The 21,132-nt window shown below is 37.8% G+C and overlaps 1 protein-coding gene and 1 long non-coding RNA gene across 2 annotated transcripts in view; one reads left to right on the forward strand and one right to left on the reverse strand.

Annotated features, from left to right (window-relative positions):
- The window catches only part of LOC129146873 (uncharacterized), a 286,809-nt gene that overhangs the window by 211,053 nt on the left and 54,624 nt on the right, over nucleotides 1–21,132 (reverse strand). The gene's annotated exons all lie outside the window — the stretch shown is intronic.
- On the forward strand, nucleotides 482–17,404 carry EDNRB (endothelin receptor type B). Its single transcript, XM_037528881.1, has 7 exons — nucleotides 482–1,013; nucleotides 12,698–12,810; nucleotides 12,946–13,150; nucleotides 14,457–14,606; nucleotides 14,976–15,109; nucleotides 15,808–15,916; nucleotides 17,267–17,404. Exons 1-7 carry the CDS (start codon nucleotides 534–536, stop codon nucleotides 17,399–17,401), a joined length of 1,326 nt encoding a protein of 441 aa, XP_037384778.1. The 5' UTR covers nucleotides 482–533; the 3' UTR covers nucleotides 17,402–17,404.

A 21,132-nucleotide genomic window follows, 5' to 3' on the forward strand; every position in this document is an offset into this window, starting at 1 on the left:
ACAGGCTGCCGGGGAGTAATAGCTTTAACCGCCAGGAGTCGTCCCGGCATTCAGACGCAGGTTATCCTGGTGCTCTGAGGAGCAAAAGGCAGAGATTTGCCACTACCCTTGGCCTCTAGGTTCCTTGATTTCCTAGTCTCCGTGCGCCCTTAGCCAGAACTACGTGTCTCCCCTCCAGGCACATACTGTTGCGCAGAGCTTTGCCCAGGACACCATCCTTACCTCCTTGGCACACCCCTTCCAGAATGTCCCATCTCACCGCAAGTCATTTACCCTTCAGGGAGACCGGGGAGAAAAAAACCAGGGGAAAGCTGGGCCAGCATGGGGGGTCCCCGCATGCGCCAGAGTTCCTCCACTGGCGCTCAAGCTGGTTGCTTTTCCTCCGGGGTTGCAGCGGCTGTGCGTCGCGCTAGCAGTTTGCAGGGGCGTGGCTGGGGTAGTTGAACCAAGTGTCCGGTTTTTCTTTCCCGCTGGTCTCCAGACTCTGAAAGCCACCGAGAAGCCAACTGACGCTCGCTGGAGCAGGCAGCAGCATGCAGCCGCTGTCAAGCCCTTGCCGAAGCACGCTGGTGGCGCTAACCCTCGCCTGCTGTTTGATGAGGGTCCAGGGAGAAGAGCCGGAATTCGCACAGGCTGGGGCCACTCCGCCACACTTGGGGGCCGAGGAGATAATGACGCCCCCCACTAAAATATCCTGGGGCTCCAACGGCAGCCTGCCTCAGTCATCAGCACCTCCCCAGATGCCTAAAAGAGGGAAGCCTGGGGGAGTCGCTCCACGTGCCCTCTCCCCGCCCCCATGCGAAGGTTCCATCGAGATCAAGAGGACTTTCAAGTACATCAACACAGTCGTGTCTTGCCTGGTGTTCGTGCTGGGCATCATCGGAAACTCCACACTGCTGAGAATTATTTACAAAAACAAGTGTATGCGAAATGGCCCTAATATCTTGATAGCCAGCTTGGCTCTGGGAGACCTGCTGCACATCATTATTGACATCCCCATCAATGTCTACAAGGTAAAGGGTGTCTAGTAATAGGACAAGAATACGGGAAGGGTGCTGGGTTAGAAGGATGGGAGTGGAGAGACTTTGGAAGGAGCTTACTCAAGAAGATCCACCCCCTCCTTTACTGTGGTGATGGTGCATGGGTGCCTTGGGGAGGGAAATTCTATGGGGACTCAATCTGAAGGGGTGGGGGGAAGCAAATATGGTCTAAAAATAATCTAAAAAAATGATAAATGTTAAAAGAAAAAAAAAGTCAGTAATGATTAGAATCAAATCCCTTGGGGTCCTCAGGAGTCCCTGCAAAGCCTAGAAAAGGTATAATCCCCACACCAGCAGCATCCACATCACTTGAGAAATTTTAGAAATGAAATTTTATCACCCCAGCTCAGACCTGCTGATTCACAAACTCTAGGTGGAGCACAGTAATCTATATTTTAGCTAGTCCTGCATGACATTATGCTCAAGTGTAAAGTCTTAAAGCATCTTGTCCCGAAGTCCAACCAAATGGGGCTACTCTGTACTCAAAAGTGTAGTCCAGAGCTGGCTGATATAACCTGAAAGCTTGTTAGAAATGCAAGACCATCCCAAACTTAACTGAATTAAAATCTTTTATCTTAAGATGCCCATATGGCACATACACAAACTACCTTTGGGAAGCATTGGCTTGGAGGGCCATGGAAGTAGAAGGGCTGGGACAGGTTTTAGGGAAACAAATATCCTAAAAGAAAGCAAGCAACCCTCACTGTGAGTCGAATGCTGTAGTTCACCTGCTGTGGATGACACACTGCTACTGACTCTTTATCAAATACCTACAGTGAGATGCAACAGCTGTGCTACTTTTCTTTACTCCTTCCAGCAACCCATTAAGTACGTATTTTTCCACTTCGCAAATAAGTATGAGGATGCACAAGGCCTCACAATGAGTCAGAGGTAGAGGCAGGTTCCAAGAGCAAGCTGCCATATATCAATTACTTTGTGGATAACACCAAGAGCATTCAACTTAGTTTGCCATGGTGTCAGAAGCTAGCATTACTGTGTGATTACCATGAGCATCAGCAGAAACAGGCCTGGAAAGCCAGGGAAGGATTTAAACCCCACACTATTTGATTCAAGGTCCAGTATCTCTGGGCCTGTTTCTTTAACTCTATACTAAGTCTATTAATTCCTACCTACTGGGGTTTTGTGATGCTAAAAACAAATATCTTAAGTGGAAAATTGCAAAGGACTATGCAAATATGTAAAACTGCTTCCCCATCAAGATTAGCAATGAAATGTCGCCTATAAAAACAAAACCAAAGTTTTGGGGAATGGAAATAAATGTGTTTTGGAGGTTTGCCTAAAGTAGTCCTGGGCTTAGTACAGGGGGAAAAAAAAAAAAAAAGATGTGGGATTGAGAAAATGTTGTAGGGGATGCTTTGTTGTTTGAGATCAGAGAAGTCACCACAGGGCATGCTTTTAAATTGTCCTTTCTGAATTTCTGGAAATCCTGCTCCAAATAGTCATGTTTTCAGGGAATTCTAGAGATTTCTGATGTTTTTAGATGGATTTGGGATAAGGATCCTGGCCCTAGAAAGACACACTCCCAGAAATGAGGAGTAAATAGGAGAAGTCCTAAAATCCTGCATGGCCACCTGTCCTATGAACATTGAGGGCCTCTAGAGAGAAGCACAGACTAAAATGGGTCCTTTAAGTGCAGCCACAGCTGCAGTAGGGCCAGAAGTGACCCAGTTACCCGGGGAATGCCAAAAATCAACTCTTACCATTCCAATTTAACAGACAAATTTCAATTCATCAAAAAGGAACTAAGAAACTTTAAAGTACAAGGTGTTGTGGGGAATGAAAAACTCAGTGAAAGAACTTCTCAAATGTACTTCTGCTGGACTTGCATAAAACTTTGTGAAAGGTCTGTTTAGGGAAATCCCAGGAAATTCTACATGGCCAGCCCAGTTAGAAACCTCTAAGACTAAAATGAGTGAGGAAATCTAGATGTTTTGTCTATGCAAGCCTGTCTGACTACTAAGTGTAGTGGCTCCAAAGTCAAAGCTGCATAAGAAGCAAAAAAGCTGGGTATACTTATATTGCTGGTGGTGGCTTGCTTAGTTGATTTGGCTTGGTTTGGTTTAGAAGTAATAGTGAGCAGGCCTCGGTTGAATGTTGGCAGAAGTAAAAGATTTTTGAGCAAATAATGAGTTTTTAAATAATTCCCGGACTTCAACAGTTCCACTCTTTGTGCCATATGTACATGGAAAACTGAGTTATTCCAGGTAAATATGTAATATAGCTTCCTTTTTGTGTAAGCAAATTGCATTTGAAAACAAATAGTCTGTAAACCAGTAAGACATATCAATATGGACATTATTTTGATAAAGATCTAAGTGTAATCAGACGTCCAGTGATGATGGAACAATTTTTAAAGATTAAAGTGGTGACCTGTTGGAGTACCTTTAGATGGTTTTGCTGTTTAGACTTTGTAGCAAAAGGCTAGAGGCAAAAAGGCTGCCTTTATAGCTGGGAGAGGTGAATTGCTGATCTGTAACATTTAATAGTCAAGGTGGGTACATCTAGCATTAAAATGCTGGCATGGCAAAGTGGGGAACTGCTTCACTGCACCTACAAATATGTTTTGAATGAAGTGACCTTGTCGGATAATTAGATATTTTTTGCTTGTGATATAACCAAACTGTCTTTCTGAACAAAGTCACCCTTCTCTAACGTGCTAGGCTGCTCTTGGTACTTAATGAGGTTGTCAAGGTTGTGTATAATTAACTAGTTTCAAATGGGAGAGGAGAAGAGGGGTGGGAAATTCAGGGGAAAGGGAGATGTAGTTCGATAAAGGACAGATTTGGAGTTTTAGTGATGAACTCTGTGTGCATGTGTGTGTGTTTGTGTACATGTATATATGTATACAACAATGAGTCACAATAATGAAAACCTGAAATTTATGTTCTAATGCAACATTAATTCAATTAAAAATATTTAGCTTCCAGGGCCTCCCTGGTGGTGCAGCGGTTGAGCGCTGGGTTGTGAAGCTGCCCGCGGCCTCTGTGGCGCCAGTTCGATCCCCGGCTGCTCCCCGGCCACCGGAGGAGGGTCCCACAGGGCACGCAGACCTCTCCTGCCACCCACTGCTCCTCTCAGCAGTGTACTTCGGTCCTTCTGCCTGCTCTGCTCCCCGCTCTGGCTCTGGTGGATTCTCTCACCCTCCCGTGCTTCTGACTGTACCCAGTGCATGCATAAACAAAACAAACAAATAAATAAATAAATAACATGCCTCTATTTAAAAAAAAAATATTTAGCTTCTGAAGTTACGATTTTCTACTCAGTAAATGGAAGTTTATACGTGTGTGTATGTGTGTGTGTGCATGCAAGAAGTAAAGGATAGAAGGATCTAATTTCTCCCAAGATATTAACACTGTTCCCCTTACCAGTTTAATAGTATTTTAGCAATATTCAGAGACATTTTAGTAGAAGAAGCACTGTGAACCAAAAACAGAACTTGGATAACTTTGAGATCCATTTAATCAAAATAAATAAATAAATGAGTGCCACTTAAGCAAATTCAAAGTATTAGGTTTAAAATAACATTAATAAAGGATACCACAATTAGCTAGAAATGATCTCAAATCAATTAACAAAATTAACACCTAACATAGTCCTTACAATAGTCATTACCTGACAAATGCTTCTGGATAAAGGGATTATCCATAAGACATAAAGCAGTGGGCTTTTTCTCCTCGTATTTTTATAACCATCCAGTTGAGAAAGAAGGGGGAAAGCTTGCCCATTTCTGTCTGAGGATACTGGTGACTATTAACAGGCCAATAGCATAATTCAGATAACCCAGAACCTCAGGACTCATATTCCCAATTTACTACTGCACATGTTGGGTCAAGGATTCCTGTGACAAAACTGTTGGCAAGAGGATGCTCAGGTTAGCTCTGTGCATTACTACATTTGCCTTTGATCCATCATGGTCACGCCATAAAAACCCATGCCTCTTACAACGTCCAGGCAATGCTCCTTTCAATATAGCAAGACTTATCAAAGGCTTTACATTTTTTTCTTTGCTCACTTTAAATGAGTCATTTAAGATTAAAGATATTTCCATAGCTTCACAAGAGGATGACATAGCCAAGACCCAGCTGTTTCAAGGCCAGGGAGCCACGTTCTTCATTTCACAAAGAAAACCATATAAGGTTATCTCTGTGTGGCTAATATGCTATAGTTGATTATTTTTAGACAAACATGCCAAGTGCTAATAAATGATTAAGTGCTTTAAAGGGTGTTGACAGATAAATCCTGAACTGAAATAAGATTCAAGATGTAATTTATGATGTGAAACATTCTCTCTCAGAACTTAGGAAAGTTAAGAAGAGGTTGGTTATGTTTCGAAGATAACTGTGTGTGGTGGATGGGTGTACCTTAGTCAACAACTTCTATCATTTTACTTCCCCCCCCCACAGTGATTTTTCTTTTTTTTTTTTTAGAGATTTGTTATTTTTCTTTCCCTATAGACCACTGGGTAAAAAATGTAAAGAAATAAGTGACCAAAATATGGTAGTAGTGGGTTGGGGAGGGAGAGAGGAAGGGAGGGAGGGAGGAAGAGGAAGAGAGAGAGAGAGAGAGAGAGAGAGAGAGAGAGAGAGAAGAATCATTTTTGAGTTAGTAGTGTATTGGCAATGTTGACTAAAGGATTTCTCAAGTTATTCCCTGTCCCTGAGATTCACTGCCACCCTCATGACACCTGAGTTGTGTTCCCTCACTACTTCTCTCTTTTGCTCCATCATAGTTTCCAGAAGGAGGACAACTATTCTCTGTATTTTTATATTGTATGCATCCTCTTCCACCTCACTCAGTATTTGCAATATTTTAAAGAGCCTTTGAATTCCACATTAGTCAAATATTTTCTGTTAGTAGTTTACCAGTGTCCCATAAGAAAGTCTATAGATAGAATTAGATTTAAGTGGGACATGAAATTACTTAATAAGATTGGTTGAATTCATTAAGCTTGAAAGTTTCATTCTGAACCATCAGGTTATCAGGTTATAATTCTCCACTTTCTTCAGGGGTCAAGGTGATCCAGTTCCAAAAGTAAACCTTATAAATTGGCTAGGTTTGTAAATAGTTTTTCTTAATTCTTCTAGTTGGATCTCTTCAGAATACAAAATGTGTTAGCAAAAAGCAACAAGATTTTAAGCACAAACTGTGGATATATTTCTAAGTTCAGACAATAGGAGAATAGCAATCCATTTCTTCATTGGCCTGTTAGAAATAAATTTCATGGTAAAACTGGTAAGGAAATGTATTTGCAGTGAAATTAAATTTTTCCTAAGAAATATTTACTTTTTAATTTTTATTCTTTCTTTGCTTTTCTTAGAGACTTGTTTCATGAATCTTAATTCATCTTCATGGAGTTATCATTCTATTTCAGCAAATCATAGGAATCTTTCCAGAGCAATGAGATGCTCTCTATTTTATGGGGGCATACACAACAGCTCCCTAGGAATAGAGGGGGCATCTCCGGGGGCAGTATTTAAATGGTATACCTGAGGGATAAACTGCCATTATTACCCACATATTTTAAGCCCAATAGCCTAATCCTCAAGTGCCTTTTAATGATGCACGGGTGGAACTTGTAATCAATATTTGTCTCCAAGGGCAGATGTACAATATATATCAGGAAAATATTTTCTATGTAATTGACCAGCAACTTATCTAAAATTTTCTCAAAATGTATGCATAAAAAAAGGGAATTCTGATAAGAAAATCCTTGCATGAGAGTGCTCTATCTTATTAAAACCTTAGTTCCAAACTCAGAAAAATTCTTATCTGTTACAGGAAGCCAATATAAAAACAGAAGAATACACTCTTTCCCAAGTTGTGAAATACAACCACTCCATTATTTCCCTTATTTGACTGACTGTAAAAAAGAATCTATAATAGTCATTTGAAAGAAAGGGCCACAGTCTAGCATGAGATGGAATGGACCACAATCTGTCCAAATAAACTTATTTGTCCTCATTAGTAAGTTGCTCACCTACCTGCTTCAGTCACCATCTCTCACAGCACCTGCCTGATGCTTACTGCATTCATCTCTACCAAATTTACAACTTAGCCTCCTCATACGATCCCATTAGATAGTGAGAATCAGCAGGTTCTGCTTTCTATCAGTCATATCCTTCACAAGTCTGAGTAGGAGACAGGGTGGGAGAGGAATTTTTGATTTTCTCTTATTCCCGCCTGCATGGAAGGCAGAACTCCAATGGGAAAACAATCATACCTCAAGTCTCAATCCCCAAGGTCCTAAGACCAATGTCAACAAGACCTGGTCATCCAGAAGAACAACAAGGATTAGACTATGGGGGGCAGGGGGAAAAAGCGCAGTCATCACAATTCCCTAAAAACTTTGTTTCAAGTAGAAGAACCAAAACACGCATGACAAATTTTATCACATGAATTCAGCTTTGCCATCAAATGCATTTATTCATCCATTCGCTCATTCATTCTTGTTATTCAGCAAGCATTTGATGAGTGACTAGAGGTGCTAGCCACTGTGCTAAGCATTAAGGTGTAAAATATTCTGAATCAGTTAAAGTTCAGTGTATACTTTTAATTAGGATAAAGAAAATGGCATATATAGTTAATGATGTGACTGAACATTTGTTAGTGCAAGATGGTTAACTCTGGCATTTCCTGACTTTATGGGGCTTGATTCCTTTGGGGATTAGCAGCGATACATATTAGCATGATTTTCTCCACTTAAAGTCTCAAGAATGTAATTTTTAATTAAAAAGAAAAATAAAAATGTAAATACCCCAGTTGGAAAGATTTTTGTAGGACTCACGTAACAATACCCTTAAAAAAAAGACAATTTATTTTCTGGTGATGCTATTTACCCTTTAATTAAAAAGGAAAATTTTATAATTAATATAATTTACTTGTATTCTATTCTTTCTCAAACAACTATTCCCACAAAGTTATGTAATCATGGCCATCCCTGAGTAGAAAGCTTATAATTAGTATAGTCACATCTACTTTTCATCTACTATTTATTTGCTTGTGTTTATTTATACAAAAGAAATGTGCTAAGGAGGCATTCTAACCTAGGGGGAAGCTCCATGAATGCACAGGCTATACTTTTCCAAATGAATACCATAGAGCTTCCAGGAAACTAACAAAATTTCCTTCTTGGATGAACCATCACAAGGTGAAAAGCAGAGTCAGGTATGGACTATTTTCTAACTGGCTCATGTGTAATAAATGATAGGCAATGTACAGACAAACTTAATTTTAAACAGGATCTAAAAATTTAATTCATGTGACAAGGACCTAAAAATTATATCGAACTCAAGCATCCCTTTCGCAATCAGAGAGACTTCATGCCTGATTTGTCTTCAACATTCAGGCCTGTTCTTCAGTAATCTAATTTCATGGCGTAAAATCCTGAAGAAAAAACTAAAAATAGTGAATAAGGAATAGTCTTGCTAAGTTGAAGTTAAAGGTGCTGCTGTTGCAATAAAATCAGTCAATTTTCTCTACAAAGAAGAAAGCTGTGTGGTTGAATTTCAAACTATGGGTGTTAGATGTCATTTTTGTCAACAAATTGTAAAATAATTACTTTTCAGGAATCATACAAACCTATAAGAATATTCTTCCACCAAATCTTAGTGATAGTGCTAAGATTTTTTGGCTGAGAGTGAATTTTTTTTTTTTTTAACTTCTGAGTGTTTTCCCACCCTGTGCTGTATTTACCATTAAACAAGAAGTCTTTGCAAATATTCAAAATAGCTCCAAGCAATGAGATGCTCACAGACCTTCCTGCTAGAGACTGTCAGGATGAGAGCGAGGTGGTATCTGTAGTGGGCAAAGTTTGTCCACATAGCTTCCTGATCAGAGAGGCAGAGGTTTCTGCCAGAGTCATTGTTCCCACTACAGAAAAATACAAGTGACACTGGCACTCTGTCCCCCATCTTCTGTGGTCTCTCTGGGCCAGAGGCACCCAGGTCTGAAGTGGAACCCTGAAATACTAAAAGCTGATGAAGGTTATAATGTTCCTTATTTTTCAGTCCCTTTCCTTTAGGAAGGGTAAATTAAAAAAAAAATTGCAATCTCTCAGTTACAATTAGGTTTCCGACTATCTCTTGTGGAACTTGAGGAGAACTGGTACAGATGCAGTTTGTGTTTCTCTGTCCACTGTGATAATGGGGGTCAGAGGTCGGGCTGCAGGCCTCACAGTGGTATGAAGAGCAATAACCCAATTTCTAGGCTGAGCCAAAGACAACAGTAACCTCCAAACAGAGCCTGGGTTCAGGGCAGAGCTCATTTTCACTGGCTAGATTTCATTCCCTTTGACGGCCTAGACACTCTTGATGCAGATGATGGTCATTCCTATGTGAAACTATTATTTGCATATTTGGAAATAGTCTGAGAAAATGAAACACCTGAAAAGTCCTCATATTTGGACATTGTGTGAATAAAAAGCTAACTGATAAGAAAATTTTACCGTGTAATGTAAAATTACATTAAAATCTCTGATTTTAAAAGCACTAATATTTGATTGAATTCTAAACATTCTTTTTTGTAAGGTCAGTCTCTTCCAAAGACTACAGACTCTAGATTCAAAACGTTTAAGTTCAAATGTGGGTCTGTTACTTAAGGGAGTGATCAAGGACATATTAGTTGTTTAATGACTGGCAAATTATTCCAAAATGTAGTGGCTTGAACAGTATACATTTATTATCTCACACTATGTCTTTGGGTTAAGAATTCAGAAGCTGCTTGGCTGGGTGGTTCTGGCTCAGGATCTCTTATGAGAGTGCAATCAAGATATTATGGGTGCTGGTGTTATCTGAAGGTTTGCCTAAGGCTGGAGGATCCTCTCACACCTAGAAAATTAATGCTGACCATTTTCAGGAGGCCTCAGTTCCTCACCAGTGGGCCTCCACATAGCAAGGCTTGAGAAGGGATCCTCAGGACATGGCTACTGCCCTCCCTCAAGATGAGGGATCCAAAAGCAAGCACAGAGAAAGCGATGGTGCCTTTTATGAACTAGTCTCAGAGGTCACACGTCACTCTCAGCACATTCTGTTCCTTCAAAGCAAGTCCAACCACATTCAAGGGAAGGGAAATGAACTTCACCTTTTGAAGGGAGGAGTATCAAAGAACTTGTGGACATACTTGAAACCAACATAGCAAGTTAGTAAACTTCTGAGGTCCTCAGCATCCTTATCTATAAAATGGGGACATTGACAGTACTGCCTCATAGGATTGCTTTGGGAATTCAATGATATATTAGGCGTAAAGTGCTTGAAACAGTGCCACGTAAGCCTCAGGTTTGCTTTCTTTTTGCCACCCTAAGACATCTGTGGACAATCAGAATATTCTGACAAGAACATTGCCTGGATAATTTACACCACACTGAGTCTGGCACCTTGTAACTGACTGGAACATTTTTATACTTATGTTTCCAAGTACAACTGGCAATTTTTTTAAGGTAGCTTGAGGTCATAGCCAGTTCAGACCTATGGTACCCTGAATCTTCCCAATTCAGTAAATGACTTCACCATCCACGTAATAAACCTATTGGAGCTCCCAACCCAACAACAAATTCTGCTCACTCTGCCTTCAAAATCTACACAGTCAATAATCCATTCTCCACAGCTTTGGAGCATGACAGGTTCCAGTCCACCATGAACCCTTACCAAAGCTGCTGTTTGCTTTTCCCCATATTCTATTCTCAATGAGCCTCCAGAATCATTTTCTTAAAAACTTAAGTTTGTGCTATCCCTGACTTCCTCAAAAAACTCACTGGAACTCCTCCTTCTACAATTTCATATCCTAGACACTTGTTCTAGATCACTGTGCTCCAACTTTGCTAGCACTCTGGCTATCCCTTTAGCATACCAGACTTCTTTTGACCTCAGGTCCTCTGTACTTGCTCTTTCCTCTGCCTAGAATGTTCTTTTCATGGCTTACTCTCTCTTTTAGTCAGGGTCTTACACAAATGCTGATTCTTCAGAATCATTCCTGAGAAACCAATCAAGAAAGCATCCAAATATCTTCATAATCTCTTAATATGAGACTATAATGTTATGTGACAGTGTTTGTTTTTAAATATGAATTAGGCGACAAATTTTATAAATTGTGTCTTTCATATAAAAATAACCACTTTTGGCAAAAAACATGTCATTGTTTATTAGCATCCACTCTTTGTAGTTGCCACCACTGTCTATTACCTTCCTGACACCACTGACTTTCTTAGACTTGGGTGTTCCACTGTGTTAACTGCTTTACTCCATAGGCTTTCAGGACTCTCGATAAAAGATAACTGTGGTAAGTTTACCAGCATTTGTCCTAATGCCAGTGTAATTTTTCAAATTTAGAAATAAATTTGCTCCAATGTTAGACCTCCAAATCACATTCTTACTGAGATACCCATTGGGCCTGGTGCCATTCTAGTTTTAGAACAATAGCCCAGCTTGACAAACCTCACATAATACCCTCATCATGGAAAGGATGGAAGGACTCCATTGTGTTTCAAAATAGTTTTTGCTTTTGGTGGTTGTTTTTTTTAATTTTTAAAAAAGATAGATATGAAATACCTCTCTTTATTTTCTAAACCTCACGAACATTTGATCCAGATGCTAATTTAAAGTGATTCATTTACCCACGTGGGGCACACCCAATTGTCCTAGAAAGAAAATAACTGAGTTTAACAAAAAATGAATAGTTTCATAGTCTGCAGTCAAATAAAAAGAAATACATGCATTATAGCAAGAACTATATCTTTTTTCCTCATTGTGTAACTAGTTCCTACATAGTCTAGGGGCTTAAATATTTATTAAGCTTCAATTATGTGTCAGTACTGGGCAGTTGCTGAGCTCATACTGTTTTATACTCTAGGAGTGCCAGACAGCAAAACTAAACAAACAAGCATTATAATCTATGCAATAGGAGTTCATAAGTACTATAGATTAAAAAAGGAGGTAGAGTCAGGTAAGGGAGTCAGCCAGTCACTATGCTAACTTAAAGTCAGGATAGGTCATGTTTAAAGACTAAAGTTTGAATAAGATCTGAGGGATATAAGGAAGTTAGCAAAGTGTATCTGTGGGGAAGACACCCTCCTAGATAAGGAAGGACCACGTGTAAGCCTAGGCAGAAGTGTGCATGGTATGTTAAAGAGTAGCGTGCCTATTCTTGCTGAATTAGCCAACAGCCAAGTAAGTCGAGTACAGTGAAGAATAAATATATGGAACACACATACTGTTCTCCATAGTAGTCTAATCTCCCTATCTAAGGAACATGGTTCATTATCCATTTTTAATTAACCTAAGTTTTGATTGGCTTTGACCCGAGCATTTGTGACTCCATGACAATATGAGGGATTTTTAGCTCTGCGTTCAAATTTGTAAGGGGAACTTACGTGACTGGTCCCAGTTGGCCTTGCTGTGGAGATGCGGACCCTAAGCTATTGCATATGTATAACAAATTCTCCTGAACTGGCTGCACTTTCATTATTCCCAATACATGCTTTTATTCCATATACTGAATACCAGTGCTTATAGTCTATGAGGAAAAGAACAAGAACTGAAATTTGTTACCTTACACTGCATGCTAATTACTCTCCACTAAGTAATGCAGCTGAGAGGAACCTTGTGAAAATCTCCCTGACAGAGCTTCTCGTCTCCTCCATGCAGCTGCTTGCAGAGGACTGGCCCTTTGGAGCTGAGATGTGTAAGCTTGTGCCTTTCATACAGAAGGCCTCTGTGGGAATCACTGTGCTGAGTCTATGTGCTCTAAGTATCGACAGGTAAGAGCTTATATTGAAGCCAGGTATATCCTGACCTCTAGACTACTAATTGCCGTGTTACTGAGAAAATAAACTATGTAATTCAATAAAACCAGGTTCTGCCAGCTTGACAAACAGCTCTATTTTACTCTTCAGATATCGAGCTGTTGCTTCTTGGAGTCGAATTAAAGGTATTGGAGTTCCAAAGTGGACAGCAGTAGAAATTGTTTTAATTTGGGTGGTCTCAGTGGTTCTGGCTGTCCCTGAAGCCATGGGCTTTGATTTGATTACCATTGACTACAAAGGAAGTTATCTGCGAATCTGCTTGCTTAATCCCACCCAGAAAACAGGCTTCATGCAGGTAAATTTAATTGATTTTTTTTTCTGTCTGCTCTTGCCTTATAAATATTTAGCTATTGTCCCATGATCACTCTGTCTTGGGAAAGGATTGATTGATGACTGTCCTTGGCATAAATCGAGCATCCTCTCTGGATTGAGAGGTGAACAGTGACTAATTACCCAAGCTGCAAGAAGCTGGGTCACTACTTTTCTAAGAATCCTCTGGCTCTCAGGGATACATTCAAACAGCAAAAGGTTCACAGCAAAAGAAGTGAATTGATCTGAATTTATAGCTTTTCCACTCAATCCCCATAAGGACTGAGAACAACTACATATTCTGCATAAGACATTATTCATCAGAGGGAGTGAATGGTTCAGGGAATGATCAGGTAGAGGTCATGCTGCTACAGATGGATTCTGAATGGCAAGCCTGCCTTCAATCTAAAGGGAAAGCTGCCATTTCAAAGAATCTTCTTGGCCTTTTATTAAAGAATGTTTAATCAGGAAATAGGAAAAGAATGTGGATGCTGGTCTTTAGAAGAGATCATCAGTGTGCAAAGCTCTTACCAATACAATAATTTAAGTCAAAGGGTCAGCAATGATTTTCTTCTACTTCACATATAAGAAAACTATAAAAATTCATGAGTTGTATATACAATGAAATCAAAAGTATAAAAAGGAACATTAATGTGAAATTAAGAATGAGACTGTGATTTTCTTGTGACTTAATAGTTAAAAGGGGAAGAAGTACTATATAGGTTATATAATTCATTTCTGATACATATATAACTGGAGCAAAAACTTTCTAAAAAGGAAAAAAAAGCAGAAAAAGAGTAAGGGAAAGGTACAAGCCATAAACAACTTTGATTTTTTAATTGGTATAGAATTCTACATAATGAGCTAACTGATTAACACAGACCTTTTTATATCATTTTTCCCATGAAATAAACTTGTTAAACACTAGGGTATCTTCACATATTTAGAGTTGGAATTTCATACAAAGAATACCTTGAGGATAACTTGTTAAACCTGGAAGATAAAGCATTGAATTACTAAGTATTTTGAATTTTTTCTAAAATGCTTAAATTTTTACACATAATTATAGTACACTGCCTTCCAAGAATTAAAATGCATTTGAAGAAAATTTTGTTTCATTTCCTATCTTATTATTGTCCAGTAGATAAGATCTGAAAGATTCTATAGTTATTTTTGAAGTAGATATAATTTAAAAGACAATTTATTCCTTGTGAATTTTTTTATTTTAATATTTGGTATGTAATATTTTCTTACAGAGGAGTATTAATCACAAAATTTTCTCTCCTTCAAAGTTTTACAAGACAGCTAAAGACTGGTGGCTGTTTAGTTTCTATTTCTGCTTGCCATTGGCCATAACTGCATTTTTTTATACCCTGATGACATGTGAAATGTTGAGAAAGAAAAGTGGCATGCAGATTGCCTTAAATGATCACTTAAAGCAGGTAAGAAAATGGAAATATTTGCTGACTCATGACTATGATTATGAATATGAAAAAATAATAAACTCAAATTATTATATACCAGAGCATACTTCCTTTTTCTTGATGCTGATTATTTTGAACAAAGAATATATTTAATATTATTTATCTAGAGATAGAAATTATATCTATATAATCTTAAAGGACCGAGAAGGAGATCTCTAGTCATTTAAGTTCTAATTCACATTAACTATTGAGCTTAAAGTCCAGTATCCTGAATTTTTACAAATGCCAAGACTTTTTATATAGACAGTACTAGATATTCTGTTTGGAAAGAGAGAACACTGTGAGTATCATCCATTTTTGCAGGATCTGACTATTGTTTTATTTCAGAGACGGGAAGTGGCCAAGACAGTATTTTGCCTAGTCCTTGTCTTTGCCTTGTGTTGGCTTCCCCTTCACCTCAGCAGGATTCTGAAGCTCACTCTTTATGATGAGAATGACCCCAACAGATGTGAACTTTTGAGGTAAGAAAGGGAAAATAGAAATATTTTGTAAATAAATGACATGCAAAAGTTTTCCTCTTGGTCCCTTTCAAGGGCAGAAAACAGGGAAAACCATTTTCTCAGCCTTAGGGAGTAAGTAAGATTTCCATTTATTTTTACTCCTACTTGGGAGGGAGGGGTAAAGGGGACTTATGAGAACACTGGGAATGGGGAGCTAAGTTGTCCAAATGATGAATAAATGGCAGGATTCAAAATATCAAGTTTGATTCTCCTCTGTACTTTTATTACAGCCTGCTTCAGCACCTCCAAAAGAGATTTCATTTTATTTTTTTAATTTTATTTTATGTATTTTTACATCATTTTTCATTTTTGCACAATGTATGCATTTTCATCTTGGTTATAGTCTCCCTACAACCCCCCCCTTATTTTGACCCTAATCCCTCCTCCACCTCTCCCCCCCCATAGTGTGTATCTGGTTTATAGTTGCTGTTGAGTTTGATTTTAAAAGAGAATTAACTGGCATGGGGGAGGAGGGAGGTGTGATGATAGAGAACGAGAGAGACAAGCAGAGAAAGAGGTCATTATCAGCAAGACCAGTGACAGAGGGAAAAAACACTGTACCTGGGTAATCTTTTCCGTCACAAAAGCACAAGAGTGCAAACAATATATGCTCAGGGCAGCATGTTTTTCACAGACACATTTTGGGTAATTTTTTTCAGCTTTTTGTTGGTCTTGGACTATATCGGCATCAACATGGCCTCCCTGAATTCCTGCATTAATCCAATAGCTCTGTATTTGGTGAGCAAAAGATTCAAAAACTGTTTTAAGGTAAGAGGGTATTTAACAATAAACAATTCTTTTAATCTACCATCAAATATAACCTTTCTAAACTATTACTATTTCTATCTAGAGAGTTCTAGTAAGTTTTCCTTTGCATTACATTATGGATGATTTTTAAAATATGAGCTTTGTTCATAAATCACTTTAGTTGATTTCAGTCTACAAATCCTAGTCAACTTCTCCCTACGGCCTTAGTGAGCATGCTGTATGCATAGAATTGCTTAGAAAATTAATCAAACTATATGTATTTATGTTTAACAAATATCACTAAGTAAAAGAAAAGTTAAACATGAATTAAGTGCACTGTTCCTATTTTGGGTAGGTTTTGGATGTGCAGTGCAATGTGGATTAAATGGAAATAGCCAGTCAAATGAAGAAATTATTCAGGTTCTACCTCCTCTTTTCTGCTTTCTTTGTGTAGCAGTGAAGCACTACTTGACGTGGAATATGGTCTCCTTTTAATCTTAACATCCCTCCATTCATTCATTCTCGCCAACAATCCAACATGAAATAAAATATTCCCTCACTTTATATGGTAATAATTCATTTATCCCAGGTTGTTCATTATTGAAAAATCAAGAACTTAACATCCTTGTAAAACCAAAGGTTGTCTATGAAAATTCTTTACCCACTCATAAACTCAGGTGATAGTGTCAGGGAGAAAGGATAACTGGAAAATAACTTTTATCAAGATCAACTCCATCATTTTACAGAATAGAAAGCAATGACTCTCCTTATTTTTTATAAATACAGATATTCAGGAAACAAAGAAAAGGAACAAAGTTTTGAATTTTAAAAAAATCCATGAAAAAAAATTCGATAAATAAAACAGGCACTTATTGTGTAACAGTACTGACAAGGTACATGAGAATGTGGCTGAAAAATATGGCAACGTAATATTAATTCACTGACACACAAAGATCTTTATGACACTGTCAAGTGAAGTAGATTGCAGACATGCTTATTAAGATAAATTATATCCACACTTCTACAGATACACATACACGGTGTATATGTATGATAATATGTGTATTTGCATAGGAAAAAGTCTTGAATTATAAATTTATCAGCGATCAAGTATTCAAGAGTCAAATAGTAAGAATTAAGAGAGTCTCCTGGTGAGGAATTTTAATTATGTACATTTTCTTCTCTGTATTCTCTACCTTTAAGTGGTCATATACTATTTCTGTGATTTTTTTAAGGGGAAAAAAAAGAGTAAGGAAAGAATGTGGCCTAAGAATTCCAGATCATGGCAAGAAAGCCAAACCTTTAGAACATAGAAAGAGTAGTGACAGTATACCCGGTTGAAACATATCATGAGTTTTTTGTTTCATACAGTCATGCTTATGCTGCTGGTGCCAGTCATTTGAAGAAAAACAGTCCTTGGAGGAAAAGCAGTCGTGCTTAAAGTTCAAAGCTAATGATCACGGATACGACAACTTCCGTTCCAGTAATAAATACAGCTCATCTTGAAAGGAGGAATATTCGTTTAATTCCATTTTCTTTATTTTGGACAAAAGTCATTAAAAAAGTGAGGCATTTGCCAAAACAAAACAACTGTGTGTTTGCACAAAACAATATATGAGTGATTATTTTCTTAACACTTGTAGTTACGCATGACTTTTTATGAGCTGTTTACAGCATGAAAAGCAGTGAGAATTTAAAAAGCTTCATTGTGAAAGCACTTAATTTTCTACAGTCAGCACTTCCGTGTAGCTCTTACTAACTTCTAGTATATTCATACACCGCTTATGTTTAAAATGAGCTCACTCAGTATTCTTATGAAAGAGGTCTATTTTGTTTAATGTGAATCTTATACAAAGGAAAAATGTGTCACTGTGAAAGAATTTTAAAATGAAGTTTAAATTCCTCAATTTTAGAAATCCTTCAAAGGAGTTTTTTATGAATAATGTCAGACCATAAGTTGGACTATATAATTGGATATAAAATGTGAAAACAGTTAGCTGGTCTATTCTTTATTCTTCGACCTTCGAAACATTTAAATCATTAGGAGGGCGTATCAGAACAGGAGACCAAGGTTTTTGGAAGTCACTGAACTTGTTACATTTAGATAAACTCCAAGGGAGAGAGAAAAGGTTTGGAATATTAGCCCAAAACACTGCTTTTAAATCTCCCTTCACACACTCTGCAAAGAAAATACTACCTACAACTTTTTCAGGATTATTAATAAATTCTTCCTTCACTGTTGTCATTTAAATATTATTTGTTTAGTACTGTCATCTGTAAATACTCAACTACAATACATTACATGCAAATGATTAAATGAAGGGCAGGCCCCACTGTTCATACCTTTAGGATGGAGAGATGCCAGTAACCCCATAATGGACATAATGTGAGTTGCCTGGCGCAGTTGCCACATGACAGAGGCATCCTCTCCTCCAAGCTGTAGTTAAAGTGGTTTCTGGCATATATATAACATGATAGTTCAAATGCTATTTTTTAAGATCACACAAGTGAGTCAATTTAACAGTTATTTGTAAAGCTTACTACTAATTGTCATACTATTTTTGTAAATAACTAATAGGAAAAAAGTCTTTGACCTGGTGCTTTTCTGTCCCAAGTATCACAGCTTTTTATAAACTCTAAGAACCTCTAACTTTGTGCATTCTTGCCTAATTCTTTAATCCCCTCTGCAGAAGGCCTTGGGTTAGCTTGGGATGAGATGTGTGTGAAAATATGTACAAGAAAATGGGAGAGAGAGGAAATGAGGTGGGGTGAGAGGAAACCCATGGGGCGGATTCCCATTCTTAGCCTGACGTTCGTCATTGCCCCGTCACATCAATGCAAAAGGTCCTGATTCTGTTCCAGCAAAACACAGTGCAATGTTCTCAGAGTGACTTCAGGAACAAATTGGGCCCAAGAGCTTTAACTCTGTCTTAAAATATAACAGAGTTTCTACTCTTTTTTCTGTTGGTAACCTAGGGCCACATATTGGAAATAACCTAGCAATGTTGTTTTCTGCCAGCATGGGATGGGAAGATACAGTAAACCAAACCCAACAGTGTGGCCGAAAAGGAAGGACAAGAATTAATTCACATGCCACATGGATTCTATTTACAAATCACTTGGTCTTGTTTATTAATTTCTTCCCAATCACTATTTCAGATGTCTGTCATCACAAAGGACTCTCAAACTTTGGATTTTAAATTAAAATTGGGTAACTAATATTTTCCCACTTTGTAATACATGTTTTACCCACTTTTTTAAGTTTTTGCTCATTTTTAATACCATCTACTGAGTTTTGTTTTTATTCCTCATTTACATCCTAATATCTTCCTTTCTCCACGTCAGAATAGTGGTCTGTCTTCATCTTGCCAGATTTTGAAACTGTACACAGAGTCTATACATACACTATTTATAATGAAATTGTATTCAGTAGCTTTTTGAAAATGGTTTGATTTAAAATTCAAGGGTTGGTGAGAAACAAACATGGTTTCTTAGCATACTTAAAATGAAGACAGGGAAAGGTGCTACTGTTTAACTTTAAAACATTTTGTAGTATCAAAAACTGTATAATATAGCCATTGAAAAAAATAATGTTAACATGGTTAATAAAGCTTAAAAGATTTATAAGCAATGTTAGCCTGTTTTCTCCTTTCTACACTGCTAATATAAGTGTATATTCAAACACCTTTTAGTATTTGACAGCTTACATATGGCCAATGAAATAGTTTATAACAAAACATGGGCATGCTGTAGTTAACTTTATAAAATTGTAATATAACCATGTAAAATAACTATATATTTTGTTTTTCTATGGCCACTTAAAGTGGCAACTGTTGTAGTTGCTGATTCCTTATTATGTAAGCAAAATCAATAAAAAAAGTTAAATTGTTTTAAAAAAGAAACCAGCTTATTTTTTACTGTGCAAGCAATAATTCATTAATACTAATTGGTTGTGTTTAAAAGGAATACAGATGATATGAGTAGGTACTATTTATGTTAAGCATGCATTTATCAAGGAAATATGAAAGTTATTAAATTAAAATGTCAATCAAGTTTCTGGTCTCTAGGTTGCTTTGGTATGTTTCATTGTTGTAAGGAACCAGAAACACATACAGCCATTCAGTCTTCTGAGGTTGATTTTCTAGTTGATAGTTTCCAATAACTGCTTATATACATCTAATTTGATCTGCCTTTGGAGCATTTCTCTGCTTCATCATTACTGTACCATCAATCAAAGGTAAAAGGTGGAAATGAAATTTTGTCTTTACCTGTTTCATTCACATGAGTAAGTGCAAGTGCAAGATGGGATGAAAATAAAGTACAAATTTCCTACTTGTTAGGGACAGAAATAAAACTTAAGAAAAAGCAAAATGAGGACCTCCCCGGTGGTGCAGCGGTTGAGCGCTGGGTTGTGAAGCTGCCCACAGCCTCTGCAGCACCGGTTCGATGTCCGGCTGCTCCCTGGCCACCAGAGGAGGGTCCTGCATGGCGCGAGACCTCTCCTGCTGCCCGCTGCTCCCCTCAGCAGTGCATTTCCGTCCTTCTGCCTGTTCTGCTCCCCGCTCTGGTGAATTCTCTCACCCTCCCGCGCTTCTGACTGTACCCAGTGCTTGTATAAATAAATAAATAAATCTTTAACAAAAAAATTGTCTACTCTTTAAAAAAAAAAGGCAAAATGAAATGAGCACTAAATGCCTATATGCTGATAGGTCTGAAAGCTCATGTATTTGTCTCTTAGCACATAATCCTTTCCTTCACCTGACAAAAATAATGAAGAATTAGCATGTATTCTTTCCCACATAATTACATTAAACCCAGATTACTATTTCAAGAGTTTCTATGACTTATCCATAGATTTATCCATAGAGGTCAATCTGTGAGCAGTGACTCTGGGCTGATTTATGACATTAAATAATCAACAGACTGAATGAAGATACCCAAATTGGAAATTCCCATGGGATACTTCCAGGATTCAAGGTTTACTTGAGCACAGGGAATAATCTTTGTCATGTTAGCAAGGCAACATGTGTAATGGAAAAAAGCACAAAAAGTAAAAAATATCCTTGATTATTATTATTATTAATATCCTTGATTATTTTTACAAAATAGTAGACCTTGAATAAGTCATTTTTATCTAAGAATCTCAGTTTAATTATCTATAAAATGCATATATTTATATCCCAAGCCTACTTCTTATATCAAATAAAAAAATATTAGTGTACTCATTCTAGAATTTC

Source organism: Talpa occidentalis, unplaced genomic scaffold (assembly GCF_014898055.3).
Source record: "Talpa occidentalis isolate TD23 unplaced genomic scaffold, MPIMG_talOcc4v2.1 talOcc4.5, whole genome shotgun sequence".
NCBI classification, from domain to species: Eukaryota; Metazoa; Chordata; class Mammalia; order Eulipotyphla; family Talpidae; genus Talpa; species Talpa occidentalis.

Coding starts and splice junctions, on each gene's coding strand:
- EDNRB (XM_037528881.1), top strand. CDS start 534: ATGCAGCCGCTGTCAAGCCCTTGCCGAAGCACGCTGGTGGCGCTAACC. Junction 1,014..12,697: donor TCCCCATCAATGTCTACAAG/GTAAAGGGTGTC, acceptor TCCTCCATGCAG/CTGCTTGCAGAGGACTGGCC. Junction 15,917..17,266: donor GATTCAAAAACTGTTTTAAG/GTAAGAGGGTAT, acceptor TGTTTCATACAG/TCATGCTTATGCTGCTGGTG.